Source organism: Bos javanicus, chromosome 5 (genome assembly GCF_032452875.1).
Source record: "Bos javanicus breed banteng chromosome 5, ARS-OSU_banteng_1.0, whole genome shotgun sequence".
Taxonomy (NCBI): domain Eukaryota; kingdom Metazoa; phylum Chordata; class Mammalia; order Artiodactyla; family Bovidae; genus Bos; species Bos javanicus.
Window position 1 is genome coordinate 89,455,550 of NC_083872.1, and position 26,602 is coordinate 89,482,151.

Consider the following 26,602-nt stretch of genomic DNA (forward strand, 5'->3'; position numbering starts at 1 on the left):
ATTACACCATTGATGAAAGTGAAAGTGGAGAGTGAAAAAGTTGGCTTAAAGCTCAACATTCAGAAAATGAAGATCACGGCATCTGGTCCCATCACTTCATGGGAAATAGATGGGGAAACAGTGGAAACAGTGTCAGACTTTATTTTTTTGGGCTCTAAAATCACTGCAGATGGTGACTGCAGCCATGAAATTAAAAGGCGCTTACTCCTTGGAAGGAAAGTTATGACCAACCTAGATAGCATATTGAAAAGCAGAGACATTACTTTGCCAACAAAGGTTCGTCTAGTCAAGGCTATGGTTCTTCCTGTGGTCATGTATGGATGTGAGAGTTGGACTGTGAAGAAGGCTGAGTGCCGAAGAATTGATGCTTTTGAACTGTGGTGTTGGAGAAGACTCTTGAGAGTCCCTTGGACTGCAAGGAGATCCAACCAGTCCATTCTGAAGGAGATCAGCCCTGGGTGTTCTTTGGAAGGAATGATGCTAAAGCTGAAACTCCAGTACTCTGGCCACCTCATGTGAAGAGTTAACTCAATGGAAAAGACTCTGATGCTGGGAGGGATAGGGGGCAGGAGGAGAAGGGGATGACAGAGGATGAGATGGCTGGATGGCATCACTGACTCGATGGATGTGAGTCTGAGTGAACTCCAGGAGTTGGCAATGGACAGGGAGGCCTGGCGTGCTGTGATTCATGGGGTCGCAAAGAGTCGGACACAACTAAGGGACTGAACTGAACTGAACTGAAAGGTGAATGAAAAATGCATTGAGTAAATATCTTTCCTCAAGTATTTTTGTCCTACACCTATTTCCTAAGGCTGTAGGAAAAACAGCCAAAGATGTCAACATTCACAGATAGTACGTTGTGTCCTGGGAACGCATTTAAACTTTGAAACTGCAGGGCAACGTGTGTTTGTGAACCTGGAATTGGGGTATGATGGCTCAGATAGTGAAGAATCTGCCTGCAATGCAAGACACCTGGGTTTGATCCCTGGGTTGCAAAGATCCCCCTGGAGAAGGCAATGACTACCCACTCCAGTAATCTTGGAGAATTCCAGGGACAGAGGCGCCTAGTGGGCTACAGTCCATGGAGTCACAAAGAGTCAGACACAACTAACACTTTTACTTTTTTCAAACAGTAGAACCTAACAAACATTGCTTCAAAACTGTTCCTCCCTCCCTAAAATATCAGAATCATAGTCTTCTCTCCAACGTTTTTTTGCACTAGTGCATCTTGAGAAAAGGAATGTTAAAACCCTGCAAAATATTAGTTCACAGACAGCGAGCTTGTATAAATCAGAGCTGTTTAACCTCTATACTTTTGACATTTTGGGCTAGGTAATTCTTTGTTTTGGAGCTGCCTTGGGCATTGTGGGATGTTTTGAGGCATCTCTGGCCTCCGCCACTAGATGCCAGTACCATTCCCTAATCCTCGGTGATGACAACCAAATTGTCTCCAGATACTACCAAATTGCCACAGCAGGGGTGTGGGGATCCTTACCTCTGGTTAAGGATCAGTGGTGGAGAGCATATACGAACAGTTTTCACCTCTGCAATTCTGATTACTAAATAATAAAAATGCATATAAAACTTACCAATTTCAAAGCTTCCGTCAATTAAGCCAACAGTAGAAGATGATATGTCAAATCTCCTTTCTATTTGAGTGATGGAACTTTTCATAATGACTGCACCCAGTGCCTTAGAAATAAAGCTGAGTGACAGGGCTGCCAAAAACATCTAAGGAAAAACAGGAAAGGGAAAAATGATTAATCATAAGATCCCATAGTGCTTATATATATATATATATATATATACACACACACACACACAGAATTTGAAAAGCTTTCTTCTTTACTTAGTATTGAATGTGTGTGCATGTGTGTGTTAAAAGAATACTCACTTTCTCCTATTTCAATTGGTACTTCTTAGTCCTTTTAACATTAACATAACTATATCCATAAAGCATCATTTTCTAACTTGATTACAGCATCAGATTATTAGACTAGGACAAAGTTGAATTTTTCTTTAAGTTAATGTCATTAGTTGATTTCTCAGTTCAGTTCAGTTGCTCAGTCGTGTCCGACTCTTTGCGACCCATGAACTGCAGCATGCCAGGCCTCCCTGTCCATCACCAACTGCCAGAGTCTACCCAAACCCATGTCCATTGAGTCGGTGAAGCCATCCAACCATCTCATCCTCTGTCATCCCCTTCTCCTCCTGCCCTCAATCTTTCCCAGCATCAGGATCTTTTCAAGTGAGTCAGCTCTTCGTATCAGGTGGCCAAAGTATTAGAGTTTCAGATTAAACATTAGTCCTTCCAATGAATATTCAGGACTGATTTCCTTTAGGATAGATTGTTTGGATCACCTTGCAGTCCAAAGGACTCTCAAGAGTCTTCTCCAACACCACAGTTCAAAAGCATCAGTTCTTTGGTGCTCAGCTTTCTTTATAGTCCAACTCTCACGTCCACACATGACTACTGGAAAAACCATAGCCATGAGTAGATGGACCTTTGTTGACAAAGTAATGTCTCTGCTTTTAAACATGCTGTCTAGGTTGGTCATAACTTTCCTTCCAAGGAGTAAGAATCTTTTAATTTCATGGCTGCAGTCACCATCTGCAGTGATTTTGGAGCCCCAAAAATAAAGTCAGCCACTATTTCTCCATCTATTTGCCTTGAAGTGATGGGACTGGATGCCATGATCTTAGTTTTCTGAATGTTCAACTTTAAGCCAACTTTTTCACTCTCCTCTTCCATTTTCATCAAGAGGTTCTTTAGTTTTTACTCACTTTCTGCCATAATGGTGGTGTCATCTGCATACCTGAGGTTATTGATATTTCTCCTGGCAATCCTGATTCCAGCTTGTGCTTCTTCCAGCCCAGCATTTCTCATGATGTACTCTGCATAGAAGTTAAATAAGCAGGGTGACAATATACAGCCTTGTATTCCTTTTCCTATTTGGAACCAGTCTGTTGTTCCATGTCCAGTTCTAACTGTTGCTTCCTGACCTGCATACAGGTTTCTCAAGAGGCAGGTCAGGTGGTCTGGTATTCCCATCTCTTTCAGAATTTTCCACAGTTTATTGTGATCCTCACAGTCAAAGGCTTTGGCATAGTCAATAAAGCAGAAATAGATGTTTTTCTGAAACTCTCTTGCTTTTTAGATGATCCAGTGGGTGTTGGCAATTTGATCTCTGGTTCCTCTGCCTTTTCTAAAACCAGCTTGAACATCTGGAAGTTCACAGTTCAAGTATTGCTGAAGCCTGGCTTGGAGAATTTTGAGCATTACTTTGCTAGCGTGTGAGATGAGTGCATTTGTGTGGTAGTTTGAGCATTCTTTGGCATTGCCTTTCTTTGGGACTGGAATGAAAACTGACCTTTTCCAGTCCTGTGGCCACTGCTGAGTTTTCCAAATTTGCTGGCATATTGACTGCAGCATTTTCACAGCATCATTTTTTAGGATTTGAAATAGCTCAACTGAAATTTCATCACCTCCACTAACTTCGTTCGTAGTAATGCTTCTTAAGGCCCACTTGACTTCACATTCCAGGATGTCTGGCTCTAGGTGAGTGTGAGATATCATACCATTATGATTATCTGGGTCATGAAGATCTTTTTTGTACAGTACTTCTGTGTATTCTTGCCACTCTTCTTAATATCTTCTGCTTCTGTTAGGTCCCTACGATTTCCGTCTTTTATTGAGCCCATCTTTGCATGAAATGTTCCCTTGGTATCTCTAATTTTCTTGCAGAGATCTCTAGTCTTTCCCATTCTGTTGTTTTCCTCTATTTCTTTGCATTGATCGCTGAAAAAGGCTTTCTTATCTCTCCTTGCTATTCTTTGGAACTCTGCATTCAAATGGGTATATCTTTCCTTTTCTCCTTTGCTTTTTGCTTCTCTTCTTTTCACAGCTATTTGTAAGGTCTAAGAAGCTAGATAATGATATGAGATGGCCATGATTACAAACTGTTCTTTAGCCCCAAGTAAATAGCAAAGGTCAACAGTCAGGGGAGTAACTAGACATTTTCAAAAGTCATTTCTAGGAAGCCAGCTGAAAATATTTTTCATTTATAAAACCTCACTAATATTGGAGCAAACCAAATTAACATGAAGACAACAAAGCAATATAGTCACTGTTTTTAGAAAAAAAGACTTTTAACCACACTGGTTATCGATGTTTTATTCTCAATTTGATTTAAAAAAAATTATGGATTCATCTTTCTTACAGTCCTCATTTATATCCATTAGCAAATTCCTCTTACATCTAGTATCAAAATATCATCCTGTTATGAACTGCATGTTAGTATCTCTACAAAATCCATATGTTGAGACTCTAATCCCCAAAGTGATGATATTTCAAGATGGGGTATTGGGGTGATACAAGTTTTCCCCACTAGTCAAAAGCAGAGCATTCCTCTGAAATTTTAATAAGCCAAAATGGAAAGAATCTATTTCCTTAGGACACATCTTGCTAACAAATGCACAAAACAAATCTAGATAAAGCACAGATGCTTGCAAACACAGTTCAAACATATGGCAGCTTCACGGTGAAATGCAAAGTGTAGTTTTCAGGGAAGGATATTAGAGATGCTGCTGCCATTATTCAAGGTGACCAAGGCTAAATGCTATTTTTGCTTTTCACCATTTCTTGTAAAAGCAAAAGTACTTTTTGAATTTCCTTCAGTTAGCAAAAACAGGTACTAATGAAGGTCTTTCATAAACATAAATGATGTAAAGTGAAGTTTTGAAAAGTGGTATACCTATAATTGGGCCATGAGAGTGGAGTCCTTGCGATAGGATATGTCTCTCTCTCTGCCATGTGAGGACACAGCAAGAAGATAGTCATCTGAAAACATGGAAGATGGTTTCCGACAGAACCCAACCATGCTGGTACACTCCTCACAGATGTCTAGCCTCTAGAACTGTGAGAAATAAAATTTCTGCTTTTTAAAACATCTAGTCTATGGTATTCTGTTATAGCAGCCCAAGCTGATTAAGACAGCTCCTTCTCATTGCCTCCTACTCTGCAAAGTGGTGGGCAACATCATGTCTAGAATGGAGTGCTGCATTAGCCTCCTAGAAGACCTTTCTGCTTCTTTTTTTCCCATTTCATTTATTTTTTAATTGGAGTATGTTAGTTGCTCAATTGTGTCTAACTCTTTGTGACTCCATGGACTGTAGCACACCAGGTTCTTCTGTCTATTACCTTCTCCAGTGGATCTTCATGACCCAGAAATTGAACCTGGGTCCTCTGTGTTGCAGACAGATTCCTTATAGTCAGAGCCACTAGACTATAATTTCTTTATAAAGTTGCATTGGTTTCTGCTATACAATGATGTTAATCAGCTATATATATATACTTTATATATATATATATATATATATATATATATATAAAATATATATAAAACCTCCTTCTTGAGTATCCCTTCCCTCTTCCATCGCACGCTTTTAGGTCATCACAGCACAGTGCTGAGCTCCCTGTGCTATATACAGCAGCTTCCCACTAGCTATTTGTTTTACACATGGTAGTGTATATATGTCAGTGCTACTCTCTTAATTCATCTCACCCTCTTCCTCCCCTGCTGTGTCCACAAGTCCGATCTCTATGCCTACGTTTCCATTCCTGCCCTGCATATAGCTTCATCAGTACCATTTTTCTAGATTCCATGTATATGCATTAATATACAATATTTGTTTTTCTGACTTACTTCACTTAGTGTAACAGGCTCTAGGTTCATCCACATCACTACATGACCCAATTTCACTAATTTTTATGGTTGAGTAATATTCCAGTGTATATAGGTACCTCATCTTTATCCATGTAGACCTTTCTGCTTCTGCTCTTGTTTGCCTACTATTTCTTCTCAACACATTAGGTAGGAAGATTATTTCAAAATGAAAAGTTGATCAGGCCAGCATTCTCTGTTTTTCCATCTTGCTCATAGTAATATCTCATCTTCGCAACGTCCTCCAAGGTTTGAAATAATCTCTCCTCTCCCCTGCTCTCTTTTACTTTCAGATCTCATCTTCTGTAACTTCAGCCATTGCTCTACAGAAACCCTAGCCTTTTTGGTGTTCTTGGTGTCTGTACCTCAAGCCTTCCATGTTTATTATATTGTCTCAGGTTCTTTGTTTTTGCTTTTCTTTCTGCAGGGAAAGCTTTCATGTCGAATCACAGAATGATCATATGATACAGCAATCTCACTTCTGGGTATACAGCCAAAAGACTTAAAAGAAGAATCTTGAAGAGGTATTTGTGCATCCATGTTTATCACAGCATTATTCAAAATATCCAGGAGTTAGAAAGAATGCAAATATGCATCAACAGATAAAGGAATGAGGAAAATGTGGCATATACATGTAATGGAATATTATGCAGCCTTCAGCTCAGTTCAGTTCAGTTGCTCAGTCATGTCCAACAACTCTTTGTGACCCCATGGACTGCAGCACACCAGGCCTCCCTGTCCATCACTAACTCCCAGAGTTAACTCAGACTCATGTCCATCGAGTCAGTAACGCCATCCAACCATCTCCTCCTCTGTCATCCCCTTCTCCTCCTGCCCTCAATCTTTCCCAACATTAGGGTCTTTTCCAATGAGTCAGCTCTTCACATCAGGTGGCCAAAGTATTGGAGTTTCAGCTTCAGCATCAGTTCTTCCAATGAACACCCAGGACTGATCTCCTTTATGATGGACTGGTTGGATCTCTTTGCAGTTCAAGGGACTCTCAAGAGTCTTCTCCAACACCATAGTTCAAAAACATCAATTCTTCCTTGCTCAGCTTTCTTTATAGTCCAACTATCATATCCATACATGACTACTGGAAAAACCATAGTCTTGACGAGATGGACATTTGTTGGCAAAGTAATGTCTCTGCTTTTGAATATGCTATCTAGGTTGGTCATAACTTTCCTCCAAGGAGTAAGCATCTTTTAATTTCATGGCTGCAATCACCATCTGCAGTGATTTTGGAGCCCAAAAAGTAAAGTCTGACACTGTTTCCACTGTTTCCACATCTATTTGCCTTGAAGTGATGGGACCAGATGCCATGATCTTAGTTTTCTGAATGTTGAACTCGAAGCCAACTTTTTCACTCTCTTCTTTCACTTTCATCAAGAGGCTCTTTAGTTTTTCTTCACTTTCTGCCATTAAGGGTGGTATCATCTGCATATCTGAGGTTACTGATATTTCTCCCAGCACTCTTGATTCCAGCTTGTGCTTCCCCCAGCCCAACGTTTCTCATGATGTACTCTGCATATAAGTTAAATAAGGAGGGTGACAATATACAGCCTTGATGTACTCCTTTTCCTATTTGGAACCCGTCTGTTGTTCCATGCCCAGTTCTAACTGTTGCTTCCTGACCTGCATATAGGTTTCTCAAGAGGCAGATCAGGTGGTCTGGTATTCCCATCTCTTTCAGAGTTTTCCACAGTTTATTGTGATCCACACAGTCAAAGGCTTTGGCATAGTCAATAAAGCAGAAATAGATATTTTTCTGAAACTCTCTTGCTTTTTCCATAATTCAGCAGATGTTGGCAATTTGATCTCTGGTTCCTCTGCCTTTTCTAAAACCAGCTTGAACATTTGGAAGTTCACGGTTCACGTATTGCTGAAGACTGGCTTGGAGAATTTTGAGCATTACTTTGCTAGCATGTGAGATGAGTGCATTTGTGTGGTAGTTTGAGCATTCTTTGGCATTGCCTTTCTTTGGGACTGGAATGAAAACTGACCTTTTCCAGTCCTGTGGCCACACTGAGGTTTTCCAAATTTGCTGGCATGTTGAGTGCAACATTTTCACAGCATCATCTTTTAGGATTTGAAATAGCTCAACTGGAATTTCATCACCTCCACTAGCTTTGTTCGTAGTGATGCTTCCTATGGCCCACTTGACTTCACATTCCAGGATTCTGGCTCTAGGTGAGTGATCACACCACTGTGATTATCTGGGTCATGAAGATCTTTTCTGTACAGTACTTCTGTGTATTCTTGCCACCTCTTCTTAATATCTTCTGCTTCTGTTAGGTCCCTACGATTTCTGTCTTTTATTGAGCCCATCTCTGCATGAAATATTCCTTTGGTATCTCTAATTTTCTTGGAGAGATCTCTAGTCTTTCTCATTGTATTATTTTCCTCTATTTCTTTGCATTAATCACTGAGGAAGGCTTTCTTATCTCTCTTTGCTATTCTTTGGAACTCCACATTCATATGGGTATATCTTTCCTTTTCTCATTTGCTTTTCACTTCTCTTCTTTTCACAGCTACAAGGAAGGAAATCCTATCCCATGCTACAACATGGCTGAGCCTCAAAGACATGCTAAGCAAAGTAAGCCAGTCATAAAGGGACAAATACTGTATGATTCCACTTGTGTGAAGTATTAAATTAGCCAAAATCATAAAAGCAGAAAGTAAAAATGTGGGTCCCCAAAACCAGGTGAAGACAACAGAGAATATTAGTGTTTAGTATTTCAGTGTTGCAAGATGAAAGAGTCTAGAGATTCGTGTAAACAACATGAAGATACTTAGCACCACTGAGCTGTTCCTTTAAAAATTGGTTAAGACAATAAATTTAACATCATATGTTTTTAAAATTATAAAAAATGTATTTTCCCATTTAAAAAATGTGGGTAGCTTTCTGCTGAGAGAAGTAACATGTCCTACTGGATATGTTCAAACTGTCACTGTGGCTGACAGATAGAGGCATGTTACTACATAGGTTCATTTTTTTTTTTTCCCCTGTAACTTCTCTTCACTTTTGTCATCCCCTGATATATGAAATTTTTTTTTTTTTTATTCCCATTAAGGGCTTGATGGGCCCCACCGCAGTTTCTGATTCAGTAGGTGTAAGCTGGAGGTCAGAATCTACATTTCTCACAAGTTCTAGGTGGTACTGATGCTGCTGTTTAGGGATCACATTTTGAGAACCAATACTGGGGCTTTCCAGGTGGCTCAGTGCCAAGCAGGAGATGGGGGTTTGATCCCTGGGTCAGGAAGATCCCCTGGAGGAGGAAATGGCAACCCACTCCAATATTCTTGCCTGGGAAATCCCATGGACAGAGGAGCCTGGTGGGCTACAGTCCATGGGTCGCAGAGTTGGACACAACTTAGCAACTAAACAACAATAGCACACTGTGTCTTACTGGGTTAAATCTTGAAATTTTATACAGATGTAGAACTTCCTGGTGAGCATTTCCTCCTCCATTCCTCTCCCCTACCCTTTACTAATTTTAGAGTTCTATTCTTTTTATAAATATATATAACTATAAGTAAATAAATCTTATAGATATGTATATATACATATACACACTTATGTGTGTGTGTGTGTGCCTGTGTGTGTATGTGTGTGTGTGTGTGTGTGTGTGTGTGTGTGTACAGCCATGGGTGAATTTTTTAATTTATTGAGTTTGTTGCCTCTTTTCAAGAGTGGTGAAGTAAATAAAATATCTGGTGATTCTTGCCTCCCTGCTTTCCTTTACATATGGAAGCTCCCTTTCCTTGCTTTGAATATTCAGTCTTTGTGAAGCCTTTTTGGGATGGAGAGGCAGCAGTCTTTGGCAGCAGGGTGGCTCAGTGGTAAAGAATCAGTCTGCAAATGCAGGAGACACAGGTTTGATTTCTGGGTCAAAAAGATCTCCCAGAGAAAGAAATGGCAACCTGTTCCAGCATTGAATGGACAGAGAAGCCTGGCGGACTACAGTCCACAGGGTCGCAAAAGAGTCAGGCATGTTGTAGTGACTAAAACAAGTCAATAGTTTATCTGCATGTGGGCCCTTCACTTCTCCATGGGTGTCACCAGCCACTAGAGACACTGTTCAGCTCCTATGCCCAGGCATCCACCCACACTCACCTTTCCTGCCCAGGATAGATGCCTCTGCAGCTTGCTGGGGTGGGAGGGTAATTTGACAATCAGGTGAAATGTTAAGCAGGAAAGAGGCATGTTTTCTCTGACTGAATGAGTGCAACACACTATACAGATGCCTGCTGCTTGTCTCTGGGACCTGTCTTGATCCCATGGTCACTGGCTTTGCCTTTGAAGCACCCTTGGAGCCACGTCCATGTTTTTTCAGCTTTCTTCTCCTGCACTTGTATTAGACTGTGATTTCTTTCTTTAGCCTAATTCTTTTTCCTTCTTAGTTTTTCAAAAACTCTTATAGTTTCTGATTTACACAATGTATCTCTTCTTGTTTTATAGCACATCCACAAGTTACTTTTAATATCTTTTACATTTTTATTAAAATTGGAGGGGGGAGGACATGGCCTCAGCCTTATTATTTACAGTGTGCTGTACTGAACTGAAAGTCAAGTTCTACCTTTCTTTCTCTAATAAATAGAAAAAAAATGTTATCAGGCTTTTTATCAAACTCAGATGCCTGACACATTATGAGTATGTACTCCATAAATGGTTTTTGGTTGTTGAATAAATTGTTGTTCCCCAGTTATAAATATGGTATACAGTTTACAGGCAGTGAAACCTCTCATATTTTAGATTTTCAGCTTTTAGATGAAGATAATTACAATAAAATTATTATGAAGATTAATTAAAGTAATATACATAAAATTTTTTGGCATGTAATAAGCATTGATAAATTTCTGATTTTATTATCACTGTGAGCTATCATCACTCAGCTTTTGGCTGTAAATTCATTCAGTTAAAAATAGAACTCTGATCACTTAGCCAAACACATTTTTTGTCAGGCACTATTTGAGTTGCTGCAGAATCAGTAATGAGCACACTGACAAATGATTTATTGATTATTAAAGAAATACTGAGTCAAACTTTTATCTAAGTCTTGATCATCAAAGCTCTACTTGGTACAATCAAAGAGGAGTGGCTTTTAGAAAGTAAGAGGACATTATCTCATTAAAGCAGATACAAGTGTGACCAGAAGTAAAACTTGTCCTAAATAAGAGCAGCTTTCTAAAAGTTCTGAAAAAGGTTTTGCAATGTCCATATTTTCAATCTTAAAAGGAAGATTAGCTCAAAACAAGAGATTCAATAAAATCAAAATTCGCATGGTACAATTCTAAATTGGTTTTACAAAGAAGAAAAGAGTAACAGGTGCAAACACAAGGGCTACAATAGGATTCTTCATAAACTGGGATTTTAGGAGGATGTGGATTGAGTTTCTGTAGATAGATTTCTAAATGTGCTTTCTTTTATTCTAACTGTAACCTGAGCTGTGAGCATTTTAGCCATGTTCCTGATATGGGGCTGAAGTTCAGAGAAAGAATGGTATGGTGACTTTCTTATAACATAAATAATTAAATAATAAAAAAACTAATTTCTTCAATGAAAAATATTAAAAGACTGATGCCATGAGATAGAGAATTTAAGATTGAGAGGTTTCAGAACAGAGATACAAATATTCACAATTATCAAATACATTTTAAAATATCACAGGCAGAAAGACACAACTAGTACTGAGATAAAAGGTAAAGTCGATATTTACCTGCAATAAAGAATGTTCAAACTACCACACAAGTGCACTCATCTCACACGCTAGTAAAGTAATGCTCAAAATTCTCCAAGCCAGGCTTCAGCAAGCTGATTTTAGAAAAGGCAGAAGAACCAGAGATTAAATGGCCAACATCCTCTGGATCATGGAAAAAGCAAGAGAGTTCCAGAAAAACATCTATTTCTGCTTTATTGACTATGCCAAAGCCTTTGACTGTGTGGATCACAATAAACTGTGGACAATTCTTCAAGAGATGGGAATACCAGACCACCTGACCTGCCTCTTGAGAAACCTGTATGCAGGTCAGGAAGCAACAGTTAGAACTGGACATGGAACAACAGACTGGTTCCAAATAGGAAAAGGAGTATATCAAGACTGTATATTGTCACCCTGCTTATTTAATTTATATGCAGAGTACATCATGAGAAATGCTGGGCTGGAAGAAGCACAAGCTGGAATCAGGATCGCCGGGAGAAATATCAATAATCTCAGATATGCAGATGATACCACCCTCATGGCAGAAAATGAAGAGGAACTAAAAAGCCTCTTGATGAAAGTGAAAGAGGAGAGTGAAAAAGTTGGCTTAAAGCTCAACATTCAGAAAACTAAGATCATGGCATCTGGTCCCATCACTTCAAGGCAAATTGATGCAGAAACAGTGGAAACAGTGTCAGACTTTTTGGGGGGAGGGCTCCAAAATCACTGCAGATGGTGATTGCAGCCATGAAATTAAAAGATGCTTATCTCTTGGAAGGAAAGTTATGACCAACCTAGATAGCATATTGAAAAGCAGAGACATTACTTTGCCAACAAAGGTCCATCTAGTCAAGGCTATGGTTTTTCCAGTGGTCATGTATGGATGTGAGAGTTGGACTGTGAAGAAAGCAGAGCACCGAAGAATTGATGCTTTTGAACTGTGGTATTGGAGAAGACTCTTTTTTTTTTTTAATTTATTATTTTAATTGATTTATTTTTTAATATAAATTTATTTTAATTGGAGGCTTATTACTTTACAATATTGTATTGGTTTTGCCATACATCAACATGAATCTTGAGAGTCCCTTGGACTGCAAGGAGATCCAACCAGTCCATTCTAAAGGAGATCAGCCCTGGGTGTTCTTTGGAAGGACTGATGCTAAAGCTGAAACTCCAATACTTTGGCCACCTCATGTGGAGAGTTGACTCATTGGAAAAGACTATGATGCTGGGAGGGATTGGGCGCAGGAGGAGAAGGGGACGACAGAGGATGAGATGGCTGGATGGCATCACCGACTCGATGGACATGAGTTTGGGTGAACTCCGGGAGTTGGTGATGGACAGGGAAGCCTGGTGTGCTGCAATTCATGGGGTCGCAAAGAGTCAGACACGACTGAGTGACTGAACTGAACTGAAGTGGCAGGTCAGTCCTTTGTTTATTATGGCAAGAGCTCTAGAATTAAGGTCAGAGGCAGTTCCAAGTTTCCACATTGCCACGTGTACAGCCATAATCAACAACATAAACATTTGAGGTTCAACATTTGAACCTCAATTCATTTACTCAGCAAACATTTGTTGAGCAACTACAGTATGGCAATTAACTCCACTAAGCCTTGGAGTTGGAAAAAGACACAGCGTAAGAAGAGAAGTAAAAACAACTAAGACGTAATAAATGCCTCCAAAGAATTAATGTTTTCCTAGCCCAATAAACAAATAATGCCAGTATAATAATGTAAGGAGTACCGCAATTGCTATACATTTATAAATTTATGAGTACACAGGACCGTGGTTAATTCTGTCTGCAAAGGTCAAAGTTCCTATAGATATGGTAACATTTGAAAGAAGTCTTTAGGGAGTAAAAGAAGCTTAGAAACCGAAAAAGAAATAAACATTTTAAACAAAGTCAGAAACTGTGGAAACAGTGTCAGACTTTTTTTGGGGAGGGCTCCAAAATCACTGCAGATGGTGATTGCAGCCATGAAATTAAAAGATGCTTACCTCTTGGAAGGAAAGTTATGACCAACCTAGATAGCATATTGAAAAGCAGAGACATTACTTTGTCTCTGAGTAGTGGAAGAACACAGAAAGCCCAGAGTAGTGTAAGAACACAGATCATTTGCAAAACAAAAATAATATCTGTGGGTGAAATATAAGGATAGAAATATGTCAACTGCTGGGAGATCAATCTGCATTTTTAAATGTGACCTAAGGAAATTAAATTTTAGGGGGCTAGTTCTGTAGTCATGAGGAAGATGAATTTATGGCAAAGAAATTAGTTAGGAAGCTGATTTCAGAGAGAAAAATGAACAGAGATGGAAAGAGGGGAACAGAAAGTTATAGACATGCTTGGGAGAAGTTTAAGAGGAGAACCAATAAAATTTGGAAATAACAGAATATAAGTATTCTAATTTTGTTTTATAGTTTGCTTCATTTTATGTAGTAATACTATTATTTGGGATGAGAAAAAGAGAAGTCTTAGGGAAGACAATGAAACCATCTCTTCACGAATCAAATTTGAGATGTCTAAAAATAAACCTCTACCTGATAGACCCACAGGTAAGGCAGGTTTGGTGCTCAAGAGAGAGTTTTGTATGGAAGAAGTTTTGAGATTTACCAGTGGATAACTGTACAGTTAACCCATATTCAGGCTTGTTACATTAACAGCTTATTCTTGCCCCACTGCATCCTAACTTTTCCATAAGTCTCTCTCTTTTTTTTTTCCTCAATAAAACCAAGATTTGTTTATATTTCCATGAATCAAATCTTATTTTTTGCATTATTCTTCTTAAGTACCCTCAGCAGGCTGAGGGTGATTTTTAAACATTTAGTTCTCCAATGTAGCTGAATAAGTTCCCACTGGGCTGATCCTGTAAAGTCTTAGGGGAAAACAAAAAACACCCCAAAACGTGGGAGAACAAAAAAAGCTGTCAAATTCTGGAGAGGAGTTAACACTTAAAAGGAGACATCTAAGGTTAGTTTCTTTTTCTTATGGCTTTAAGGTGAGGCCACAGTTAGCATTATTCGGAAAAGTTAAAATTCTTTTAAAAAACTCACAGTTCTTTTGACCTGAAGAATGAGAAAAAAGAGTTTAGATTAAAATTTAGGGGAGAGTGTTTGCTTTGGCAGCAGATATGCTAAATTTGGAACAATACAGAGAAGATAAGTATGGTCCCTGTGCAAGGATGACATGCAGGTGTGTGAAGTGTTCATATTTTTTATGATACTTCTTAAAGTCTACGAAATATATTAAAGTGTGGATAGACAAGAGGAAATTAACATTTTGCCTGCAATTTAAAAAAAGCCTGTAGGTCGTCAGTGTAATGTTCTGATCAAAATGTATATGTAGGGGCTTCCCTGGTGGCTCAGTGGTAAAAGAATCTGACTGCCAATGCAGGAGACACAGATTTGATCCTCTGTCTCGGAGGGTCCCACATGCTTTACAACAATGAAGTCCATGTGCCGTAACTACTGAGCTCGTGATTTAGAGCTTAGGAGCCACAACTACTGAGCCCAAGTGCAGCAACTACTGAAGCCCGTGTGCCCCAGAGCCCGTGCTACGCAACAAGAGAAGCCACTGTAATGAGAAGCCCACAAACACAAGTAGAGAGAAGCCTCCATTCACTGCAATTGGAGGAAAACCCATGCAGCAATGAAGACCCAGCATACAAACATAAATTTTAGAAATGTATATGTATACACATATGATTGGAATTGTATTATCTTAAACTCTCAATTTTTTATCTAAATATACCCTTGCATCAGAGGAGTCAAAGCAGTTGAATCAGAAAACCTGCTTGTATTTTTGCAATAAATATTGGTCTAATCTGAAAAATAAATTCAGGGGAGAATCGCATAAAGGAGAGATCCAGAGAATGGGGGCCTTAAATTCTGTATGTAAACTCTCCAAAAATTTGACCTCTGAACAATTTAAGCTAGTCAGCTAAGGATAAAGTAATTGAACTGAGATTTGAACTATTTCCTAAGAGATAGACATTGCAATTTCAGGTCAACAAACTTAATTGCCTTGTAACACAAACAAAAAATATCAACAGCCTTTGGAAGAATATAACAATGTCCGAAATTACCAACACATGAAGAGCCAGGAAAATGTAGCCAAGTCTCAAGAAAATTAACAATCAACCAAGTCCAACCCTTAGATTATGTTAGTAACTAACACATACGTTAGTATTGCTGGACAGGAATTTTAAAGCAACTAATCTAACTGGGCCCTCTGATGTAGAGGAAAGTATCTCAAAATGAAAGAAAAGAAACAGAACATTTCACACACACAAAAAACTGAAAAGAAGCTATAAAAATGAGAAAAATGCACTATCCAAATAATATGCATAATAAAGATGCTAATTTATACCACATCTTCTAAATAGATGTATATGTACTCTGTAATCCGTGCTTTCTTATGACATAGATATTAGTATACATCGAAATTTTCTTAAACAGAAACTGTAGAGTCAATATATCCTTTGAAAAATGTTTAATAGCAGAGATAAAGATGAAGGTTTGCATCTGACACCCTACAGAAAACTTAGTTTCTCCTCATTCACTAGATATTTCTTTTCCAATTAATGCAGGAAGGACATGAAAACAATTTATGTTATTATCTGGAAGCTAATATTTGCTAGGATGTGTTCCATGTATTCTACAAGTATTATTTTTAATGCTCACAAAATCCTTGCCTGTCATGCATTTCTGTCTTCAGAATAAGAATAATAAAGTTTAAAGATGCAAAATTATTGAACCAGAGGAGTAAAGCTAAAAATGTAGGAGAGCTGTAATTGAAATGCAAGTATTTCACACATGAAAAGCAAAACAGTTCTTGGATCAGATAAACTCACACACTTTTCCTTCATCTCTTTATCATCCTAAATCACATCCTTGTTATCTCTCACTTGGCTTTTTTTTTTTTCTCTTAATGATATAGATTCTGACAGGTGTAAGGTGATATCTCATTATGGTTTTGATTTGCATTGCCCAAATAATTAACGATATTGAACATCTTTCAATGTACCTTTCTGTATCTATGTATATATGGCCTTTCAAAGGCCATCATATGTCTTCTTTGGAAAAATGCATTTTAGCTTCTCTGCCTATTGTTTTTTTAAATGAGGTTGGTTTTGTTGTTGTTGTTAAGCTCTGTGAGTTTTTAAATACATTTTGGATATTAACCCCTTATTTGACGTAAGATTTGCAAATATCTTCTCTCATTCAGTAGGTTGCCTTTTCTTTTCTTTCTTCCTTTTTTTTTTTGATGGTGTCCTTTACTGTGCAGAAGATCTTTTGTTTGTTTATTTTTGCTTTTGCTTCCCTCGCCTGAGGAGACACATCCAGAAAGTATTGCTAAGACCAACGCCAAAGAGTGTATTGCCAATCTTTTCTTCTAGTTTTATGATTTCAGTTCTTACATTTCATTCTGATCCATTTTGAGTTGCTTTTTAAAGCTGTCTGCTCCTGGATGTCTGTTTTTGGGATTTTCTTGATTACTATTTTAATCTCTTCACTAATGATCAGTCTGTTCACAATTTATATTTCTCCACAATTCAGTCATGGAAGGTTGTATGATTCTAAGAATTTATCCATTTCTTTTCTAGATTGTCCAATTTGTTGGCAAATAGCTGTTCATAACATTCTCTTATAATTCTTTTTATTTCTGGGGTGTCTGCTATTATTTCTCCTCTTCAGTTCTGAGTTTATGTCTTCCCTCTTTTTTTCATAGTGAGTTGAGCCAATTTGTTTATCTTTTCAAAAAACAAGCATTTAGATTCATTGATCTCTTCTATTGTCTTTCTAGTCTGATTCATTTATTTCAGCTCTGATAATTATTATTTCATTCCCTCTACTGACTTTGGGCTTCATTTGTTCTTCATTTTCTAGTTCCTTTAGATGTGAGATTTTATATATATATATATATATATATATATATATATATATATATATAATCTTATTTGTTAAAATAGACCGCTATTGCTAAAAACGTCTCTCTTAATACAGCTTTTGTTGCATCTCATAAAGTTTAGTATGCTATATTTTTATTTTCATCTGCCTGAAGTATTCATTGAAGTTGTTCAGTAGCATATTGTTTACTCTCCAATATTTGTGATTTATCTAGCTTTGATTATAGTTTCATGCTATTGTAATTGGGAAAAAAATGTTTGATATGATTGCAGTCTTCTTAAATTTAGTGTTTTGTATCCCAACATGTGGTTCATCCTTGAGACTGTTCCATGTGCTCTTGATAAGAATGTGTATTCTGCTTCATTTTGATGGAATGTTCTAAACAAATCTGTCAAATTCTCTGGCCTAATGTTCCATTTAAGACTGCTGTTTCTTTGATGGTATTTTGTCTGGATGATGAATCCATTGATGTAAGCAGGGTGTTAAAGTCTCATTATTATTGTGTTGCTCTCAAATTCTCTTTAAGTCTTTTTATAATTGCTTTATATATTTTGTTGCTCCTATTGTAGGTGCATATGTATTCATCACTATTATGTCTCCTTTATTAGTTGTCTCCTTTATCATTGTATAATGCCTATCTTAGTGTCTTGTTATTTTATTTAGCTTGAAATTCATGTTGTCTGATATGTATATGGCTACACTTGGTTTTTCTATCTGCTATTTGCTTAAAGTATCATCTTTTATCCATTCACTATAAGCCCATGTTTGTATTTAGAGCTGAGATGAGTCTTCTGGAGGGAGCATATAGTTGTGATTTATTTTTAAATCCATCCAGACTGCCTTAGACTACTGCCTCCTGAGAAATCTGTATGCAGGTCAAGAAGCAACAGTTAAAACTGGACATGGAACAACATACTGGTTCCAAATAGGAAAAGGAGTAAATCAAGGCTGTATATTATCACCCTGCTTATTTAACTTACATGCAAAATACATCATGCAAAATATTGGGCTGGATGAACCACAAGCTGGAATCAAGATTGCCGGGAGAAATATCAATAACCTCAGATATGCAGATGACACCACCCTTATGGCAGAAAGTAAAGAGAAACTAAAGAACCTCTTGATGAAAGTGAAAGAGGAGAGTGAAAAAGCCGGCTTAAAACTCAACATTCAAAAAACTAAGATCATGGTATCTGGTACCATCACTTCATGGCAAATAGATGTGGAAACAATGAAAACAGTGACAGCCTATTTTCTTAGGCTCCAAAATCACTACAGATGGTGACTGTAGCCATGAAATTAAAAGACGCTTGCTGCTTGGAAGAAAAGCTATGACCAACATAGTCAGCATATTCAAAAGCAGAGACATTACTTTGCCAACAAAGGTCCGTCTAGTCAAGGCTGTGGTTTTTCCTGTGGTCATGTATGGATGTGAGAGTTGGACTGTGAAGAAGGCTGAGCGCTGAAGAATTGATGCTTTTGAACTGTGGTGTTGGAGAAGACTCTTGAGAGTCCCTTGGACTGCCAGGAGATCCAACCAGTCAATCCTAAAGGAAATCAATCTTGAATATTCATTGGAAGGACTGATGATGAAGCTCCAATACTTTGGCCACCTGATGCGAAGATCAGACTCATTTGAAAAGACCCTGATGCTGGGAAAGATTGAAGGCAGGAGGAGAAGTGGATGACAGAGGATGAGATGACTGGATGGCATCACTGACTCAATGGACATGAGTTTGAGCAAGCTTCTGGTGTTGGTAATGGACAGGGAAGCCTGGGGTGCTGCAATCCATGGGGTCACAGAGTCAGATGCAACTGTGCGACTGAACTGAATTGAAGTGACCTGAAGTATTATTGATTAAAAATGCTACTTCCAAACAAGATTGGAATACAATTTATTGGTATGTTACAGAAAAACTAAGTTCTTGATATACTGTATCTCTTTTTTAAACCCTGACTTTATTTTGTATATGGACTTTATATCTCATAATTCCCTCTTCTTTCTTCTAATATCCTCTACCCACTATTTTGTTTCCTTCTTAGCAAAGATAGAAAATTATTCATGGATTACCTGGTACGCATGTGGTGAAAGAAAAAAGAATGTATTTTGCAATCAGAAGATCTAGATCCAGTTGTCTTGTTTTTAATTTCCTAACCAAACAAAGATGAAAAAATTACACAGTTCACTGAACTTCAGTTTCCTAACCCATTAAAAGGTAATACAAAATAGTTAGCTTATTTATTTTATAGGGTCATTGCACGGTTCAAAGGAGATTATGTTCATGAGGTCATGGATGTGTTTGTGAATGTTTGTCAATGCACCAAATATATGTAATTTGAAAGGCCATTATAGATTTATCCTCTTTTTTCTTTTTATTAATATGACTTGTTTTTAAAACTTTGCTCCATTCACACTCTGCAAATATACATTTTTTTCTTTGCACTAGTGGAAGAAGAGTGTTAAATGCCAAAGCCATTCCTACCACCTCTGTAAGACATATCATAACCAAGTTAGAATCATGTATATTATAGAGTGAAAAATATTATAAAGTGCTTATCTAATACCTGGGCTTCCCTCATAGCTCAGTTGGTAAAGAATCTGCCTGCAATACAGGAGACCCCAGTTCAATTTCTGGGTTGGGCAGATCTCCTGGAGAAGAGACAGGCTACCCACTCCAGTATTCTTGGGCTTCCCTTGTGGCTCAGCTGGTAAAGAATCTGTCTGCAATGTGGGAGACCTGGGTTGGGAAGATCCCCTGGAGAATTGAAAGGCCAGTATTCTGGCCTGCAGAATTCCGTGGACTGTATAGTCCATGGGGTCACAAAGAGTCAGACACAACTGAATGACTTTCACTTCACTATCTAATACCTAGCCCAAAGATTTAATTTTTATTAAATATTATGCTTATGTTTTAATAACCATTATATTTTGATGTCTTTCTAATGTGTTTGATTTTTCAATTTTCATCTCTTTGATTGAATTTTACTTTATGTAATTTTAAAAATTGTGAAAATCACTTAAAAATTTTTTGATATTTGATATATTTCTTCTCTTTTCTATTATGTACTAATTAAGCAATTGTATTGCCTTAAAATTCACTTTGTAAAACTATCTTGTGGTTAATTCCTTTCTATTTTTTTAAACAGATTTTATCACTGTAAATTTCTTTTTTATCCATGCATTTTGATTTGATTAATTTCAGCCAAATTCTATGTGTTCACTGTCATAATCCAGAGTTTTTGGTAATATGCTGGTTGTTGCCTAAGTGATTAGTTTTAGTGCTTACCAATGTTAAAGAGCTTTATGAAAATTTGAACTTCTTTTGGCATAAGCTATTTCCTTAATTATTTAAATACATACAAATGCTGGGAGGAAAAAATGATAAATAAATAATTTAAGAATATCTATGTAGTGTGCCACACTAAGGCACTGTATGAAAAATTATGGATGGATGTTCATGACATCGTACAGGAGGCAGTCAGTGATCAAGACCATCCCCAAGGAAAAAAATATGCAAAAAGGCAAAATAGTTGTCTGAGGAGGCCTTACAAATAGCTGAGAAAAGAAGAGAAGCAAGAGGCAAAGGAGAAAAGAAAAGATATACTCATTTGAACACAGGGTTCCAAAGAATAGCAAAGAGAGATAAGAAAGCCTTCCTCAGTGATCAACACAAAGAAATAGAGGAAAACAATAGAAGGGGAAAGACTAGAGATCACTTCAAGAAAAAGAGATACCAAGGGAACATTTCATAAAAAGATGGGCTCAATAAAGGACAGAAATGTTATGGACCTAAGAGAAGCAGAACATATTAAGAAGAGGTGGAAAGAATACACAGAAGAACTATACAAAAAAGATCTTTATGACCCATATAACCACGATGGTGTGATCACTCACCTAGAGCCAGACATCCTGGAATGTGAAGTTAAGTGGGCCTTAGGAAGAATCACTATGAACAAAGCAAGAGGAGGTGATGGAATTCCAGTTGAGCTATTACAAATCCTAAAAGATGATGCTGTGAAAGTGCTGCACTCAATATGCCAGCAAATTTGGAAAACTCAGTGGTAGCCACAGGACTAGGAAAGCTCAGTTTTCATTCCATTCCCAAAAAAGGCAATGCCAAAGAATGCTCAAACTACAACACAATTGCATTCATCTCACACTCTAGCAAAATAATGCTCAAAATTCTCCAAGCCAGGCTTCAGCAGTATGTGAACCATGCACTTCCAGATGTTCAAGCTGGTTTTAGAAAAGGCAGAGGAACCAGAGATCAAATTGCCAACATCCGCTGGATCATTGAAAAAGCAAGAGAGTTCCAGAAAAAACATCTATTTCTGCTTTATTAACTATGCCAAAGCCTTTGACTGTGTGGATCACAATAAACTGTGGAAAATTCTTCAAGAGATGGGAATACCAGACCACATGATCTGCCTCCTGAGACATCTGTATGCAAGTCAGGAAGCAACAGTTAGAACTGGACATGGAACAACAGGCTGGTTCCAAATAGGGAAAAGAGTACATCAAGGCTGTATATTGTCACCCTGACTAACTTATATGCCAAGTATATCATGCAAAATGCCAGGCTGGATTAAGCACAAGCTGGAATCAAGATTGCAGGGAGAAATATCAATAACCTCAGATATGCAGATGACATCACTCTTATGGCAGAAAGTGAAGAAGAACTAAAGAGCCTCTTGATGAAAGTGAAAGAGGAGAGTGAAAAAATTGGCTTAAAACTCAATATTCAGAAAACTAAGATCATGGCATCTGGTCCCATCACTTCATGGCAAATAGATGGGGAAACAATAGAAACAATGACAGACTTTACTTTCTTGGGCTCCAAAATCACTACAGATGGTGACTGAAGCCATGAAATTAAAAGACACTTGCTCCTTGGAAGAAAATCTATGACCAAACTAGACAGTATATTAAAAAGCAAAGACATTACCCTGCTGACAAAGGTCGTGTAGTCAAGGCTATGGTTTATCCAGTAGTCATGTATGGATGTGAGAATTGGACTATTAAAAAAGCTGAGCACCAAAGAACTGATGCTTTTTAACTGTGGTGTTGGAGAAAACTCTTGAGAGTCACTTGTACTGCCAGGAGATCCAACCAGTCAATCCTCAAGGAAATTAGTCCTGAATATTCATTGGAAGGACTGATGCTGAAGCTGAAACTCCAGTACTTTGGCCACCTGATGTGAAGAATTGACACCTTGGAAAAGACTCTGATGCTGGGAAAGAATGAAGGCAGAAGGAGAAGTGTACGCCAGAAGATGAGATGATTGGATGGCATCACTGACTCAAAGGATATGAGTTTGAGCAAGATTTGGGAGTTGGTAATGGACAGGGAAGCCTGGTGTGCTGCAGTCCATGGGGTCACGAAGAGTTGGACACGACTGAGCGACTGAACTGAACTGAAGGCACAGTATAATTACAATAAAAAGAAAGACAGAGAACTTTTAGAATCAAGAGGAGAGAAACTTGTCATAGAAAGAGAACCCCCACAAGACTAAGAGCAAGTTTTTCATCATAAACCTTATAGGTCAGGAGAAATGGAATAATATGTTAAAAGAACTCAGAAAAAAGCAAAACAAACCATATCATCCAAGAATACTACACTGAGCAAAAGAAACCTTCCAAATGAAAGAGAGGTAAAGACTCTCCCAGACAAACCAAAGCTGAAGGAGATCATCAATACCAGACTTCCCTTATAAGAGACACTAAAGGGAGTTCTTTAAGTTGAAATAAAAGACTACTAGATAGCAACATGATAGCAGAAGAAAGCACAAAACTTGTTAGTAAGGTAGACATAGAGACAAATACAAAATACTGTATTACTATAATATAGTGGGCAAATCAGTTTTGATTCTAGTACAAAAGATTAATGATAACAATATTTAAAAATAATTATTAAAATATTCTAAAAGTTAGACAGTATATGTAGATGTAAAATGTGACAATAATAATGTAAAGTATACAAAAGGGGAGAATGTAATATGTAGAGCTTTTCTGTTATCAAATTTGTTATTATCAGCTTTATAACTGTTATAATTATAGATATGGAACCATAAAAGACCCTGATTTGCCAAAGCAGCCTTGAGGAAAAAAGATCAAAGCTGAATGTGTCACTCTCCCAGATTTTAGACAACTGTACAAAGATACAGTAACCAAAACAACCTGATATACCACAAAAAACAGATACACACATCAGCAGAACAGATAGAGAGCCTAGGGAAAAACCTCACATACCTATGGTCAATTAATCTACAGTGAAGGATGTAAGAATATACAGTGGAAAAAAGACAAATCTCTCAACACGTGGTGTTGGAAAAAATGAACAGTTACATGTAAGACAATGAAATGAGTACATTTCCTTACACTAAATGTGTGTGTGTGTGTTTGTGTGTGTATATATATATATATATACACACATATATATAAAACTCAATATGGATATATATACACACAACTCAATATGAAATAAAGAGGTGAATAAAGACCTGAAACCATGAGACATCTAGCAGAGAACATAGGCAGAACACTGTTTAACATAAATTGCAACAAGCTAAAAAAATTCAAGCAAAAATAAACAAATGAGATCTAATTAAATCTAAAAGTATTTGCACATCAAAGGAAACCATGGATAAAAAAGAAAAGGTGGTCTATAGGATTCGAAAATAATATGACTGGCAAGGTGTTAATACCCAAAATACATAAATAGCCCATACAACTCAATATTTAAAAAAAAATTAAATAATTGGCAGAAGATCTGAATTGTCCAAAGAAGACATACAAATGGCTAACAGACACATGAACAGATACTCATCATCACTAACACATAAATGCACATCAAAACAAGTGTAAGATATAACCTCACACTTGTCAGAATGGCTATCATCAAAACAACTACAAATAATAAGTGTTGGTGATGATGTAGAGAAAAGAGAGCACTTGTATGCTGTTGATGGGAATGTAAATTGGTGCAGACACTTACAGTATGGAGGTTCCTAAAAAAACTAAAAATAGAACTAATATATGATCTAGCAATTCCACTCCTGAGTATATATCTGGAAAAATCAAAGACACTAATTAAAAAACATATATGTACCCCAATGTTTATAGTAGGACTACTACTCAACCATAAAAAGAATGAAAATCTCCCATTTATAGTGATGTGAATGGACCTAGAAAATATGATTTGATAAAAACAAATATTGTATGATATCACTTACATGTGGGATCTAAAAATTAATACAAACAAAGGCTTTTTCTGTATAGCAAAACAGAAAAAGACACAGATATAGAAAAAGAACTAGCGGTTTCCAGTGGTGAAGGGGAAACGAGGAAGGACACAATTAGGCATATGAAATTAAGAGATACAAACTGTTAAAATAGATAAGCACCAAGTCTTCCCTGATGGCTCAGATGATACAGAATCTGCCTGCAATGTAGGAGACCTGGTTTCAATCCCTGGGTTGGGAAGATCCCCTGGAGAAGGGAATGGCTACCCACTCCAGTATTCTTGCCTGGAGAATTCCATGGACAGAGGAGCCTGGTGGGCTACAGTCCATGGGATTGCAAAAAGTCAGACATGACTGAGTGACTAAACACTTTCACTTTCAAGGATATAAGATATAGCACAGGGAATTATATCCATTATCTTGTAATAAGTTCTAGTGTAGTATAGTCTATCAAAATACTGATTTTCTATTGCTATACATCGGAAACTAATATAATATTGTTAGTCAACTACACTTCAATTAAAAAACTAAAAATTAAAAAGAAGCAAGACTTAACCATTTCCTGTGTATAAGACTCTCAGTTTCTCACTTTAGAACTAAAGACACACAAAGACTGAAAGTGAAGTGATAGGAAAAGATATTCCACGAAGTAGGTAACCAAAAGTGGTTGTAGTTACTTCAGACAAAATAGATTTTAAGTAAAAATGTCACAAGAGACAAAAGAAGACATTAATATAAAAACTGAGAGAGTCAATTGACCAGGAAGATTTAATAAACATCTCTATCTTTCTATCCCCAACATCAGAGTACCTAAATATATAAACACTGAATGGAGAAATAAACAGCAATACAATAGTAGTAGAAATTTGAATACATCATTTTAAATAGTAAATAGAAATAATAAAGAAATAGATAACTTGAAGAACATTATAGACCAAATTGACCTAAAAGACATACACAAAACATCCCACCCAACACTAGCAAAATACATATTACTTTCAAGTGTACACATATCTTTGCATGTTTCACCACAAAATAAATTTTAACAAATCTAAGAAGATTGATCTCATCCCAAGTATCTTTTCTATCCACAATGGAATGAAACTAGAAATCAATAGCAGGGTAAAAACTGGAGAATTCACAAATACATGACAATTTGCAACACCCTTTTGAACAACAGTAGATCAAAGAATGCTAAAAAGAATTTATAAAATACCTCAAGACAAGCAAAAGTGAAATCACAACATACCAAAACATATGGGATGTACATATACAGTACTAAGAAGGAATGTCATAGTGATTAGTGTCTATATATAAAAGGAAGAAAGATCTCAAATCAGCTACCCAGCTTTACATTTCAGTGTGCTGGGGGGACAGTGGTTTTGATCTCACAAGCACGACAAGGTGTGATGACAACCTGGCCAAAGCACGTACGATTGCCTGCATGGTCTGATGCAGCGTATTTGGAGAGGAGTTTTGAGTTAGCAAGATGGCCTTGTGTATAAAGCATGTTAATTGCTGTCCAATAACAAAGCTCAGAGAAGCAATAAAAACAATGGTAGCTAGGTACTAATAGTACTATACACCAGATGTTGTTCTACTGCTGAACTTCCATTAGTGGCTTTATTTCTTAGCATAATTCTGTCACTCAGATGCTAACATTTCCCTTTCACAGATGAAAAATCTTAGATACAGAGAGAATAAATGACTTCCTCTAAGGAAAAAATTATATTTACAGGTTTTGGAGATTAGGACCTGCGCATCTTTGCATGACATCACTCTGTCTAACTATGAATATATTAGGTAACATGGTAAGGGGATATTAAGTTTGCAAATGGAGTTAAGGTTGCTAATCAGATGACCTTGAAGAGATTGTCCTATGTTGTCTTTGTTAACTCAGTGTAATCCCAATCTCATCTTTAAGCATGGATGCGAGAGAAGAAAATTCAACAACAATGTGATGCAATGTAACAAATATTTGATTGGCCATCACTAGCTTTGAATATGGAAGAGAGTTATTAGTCAA

The 26,602-nt window shown here is 37.3% G+C and overlaps 1 protein-coding gene and 1 non-coding gene across 2 annotated transcripts in view; one reads left to right on the plus strand and one right to left on the minus strand.

The window, feature by feature from the left end:
- The window catches only part of LOC133248027 (solute carrier organic anion transporter family member 1B3-like), a 71,767-nt gene that overhangs the window by 38,306 nt on the left and 6,859 nt on the right, over positions 1-26,602 (minus strand). The window contains exon 3 of the mRNA XM_061417676.1: positions 1,590-1,731. Coding sequence (XP_061273660.1) covers positions 1,590-1,731 — 142 coding nt within the window. The remainder of the gene's footprint in view (positions 1-1,589; positions 1,732-26,602) is intronic.
- LOC133249046 (U6 spliceosomal RNA) lies at positions 14,540-14,642 on the plus strand. Its single transcript, XR_009736853.1, has one exon. It is a non-coding gene; the product is annotated as a U6 spliceosomal RNA (small nuclear RNA).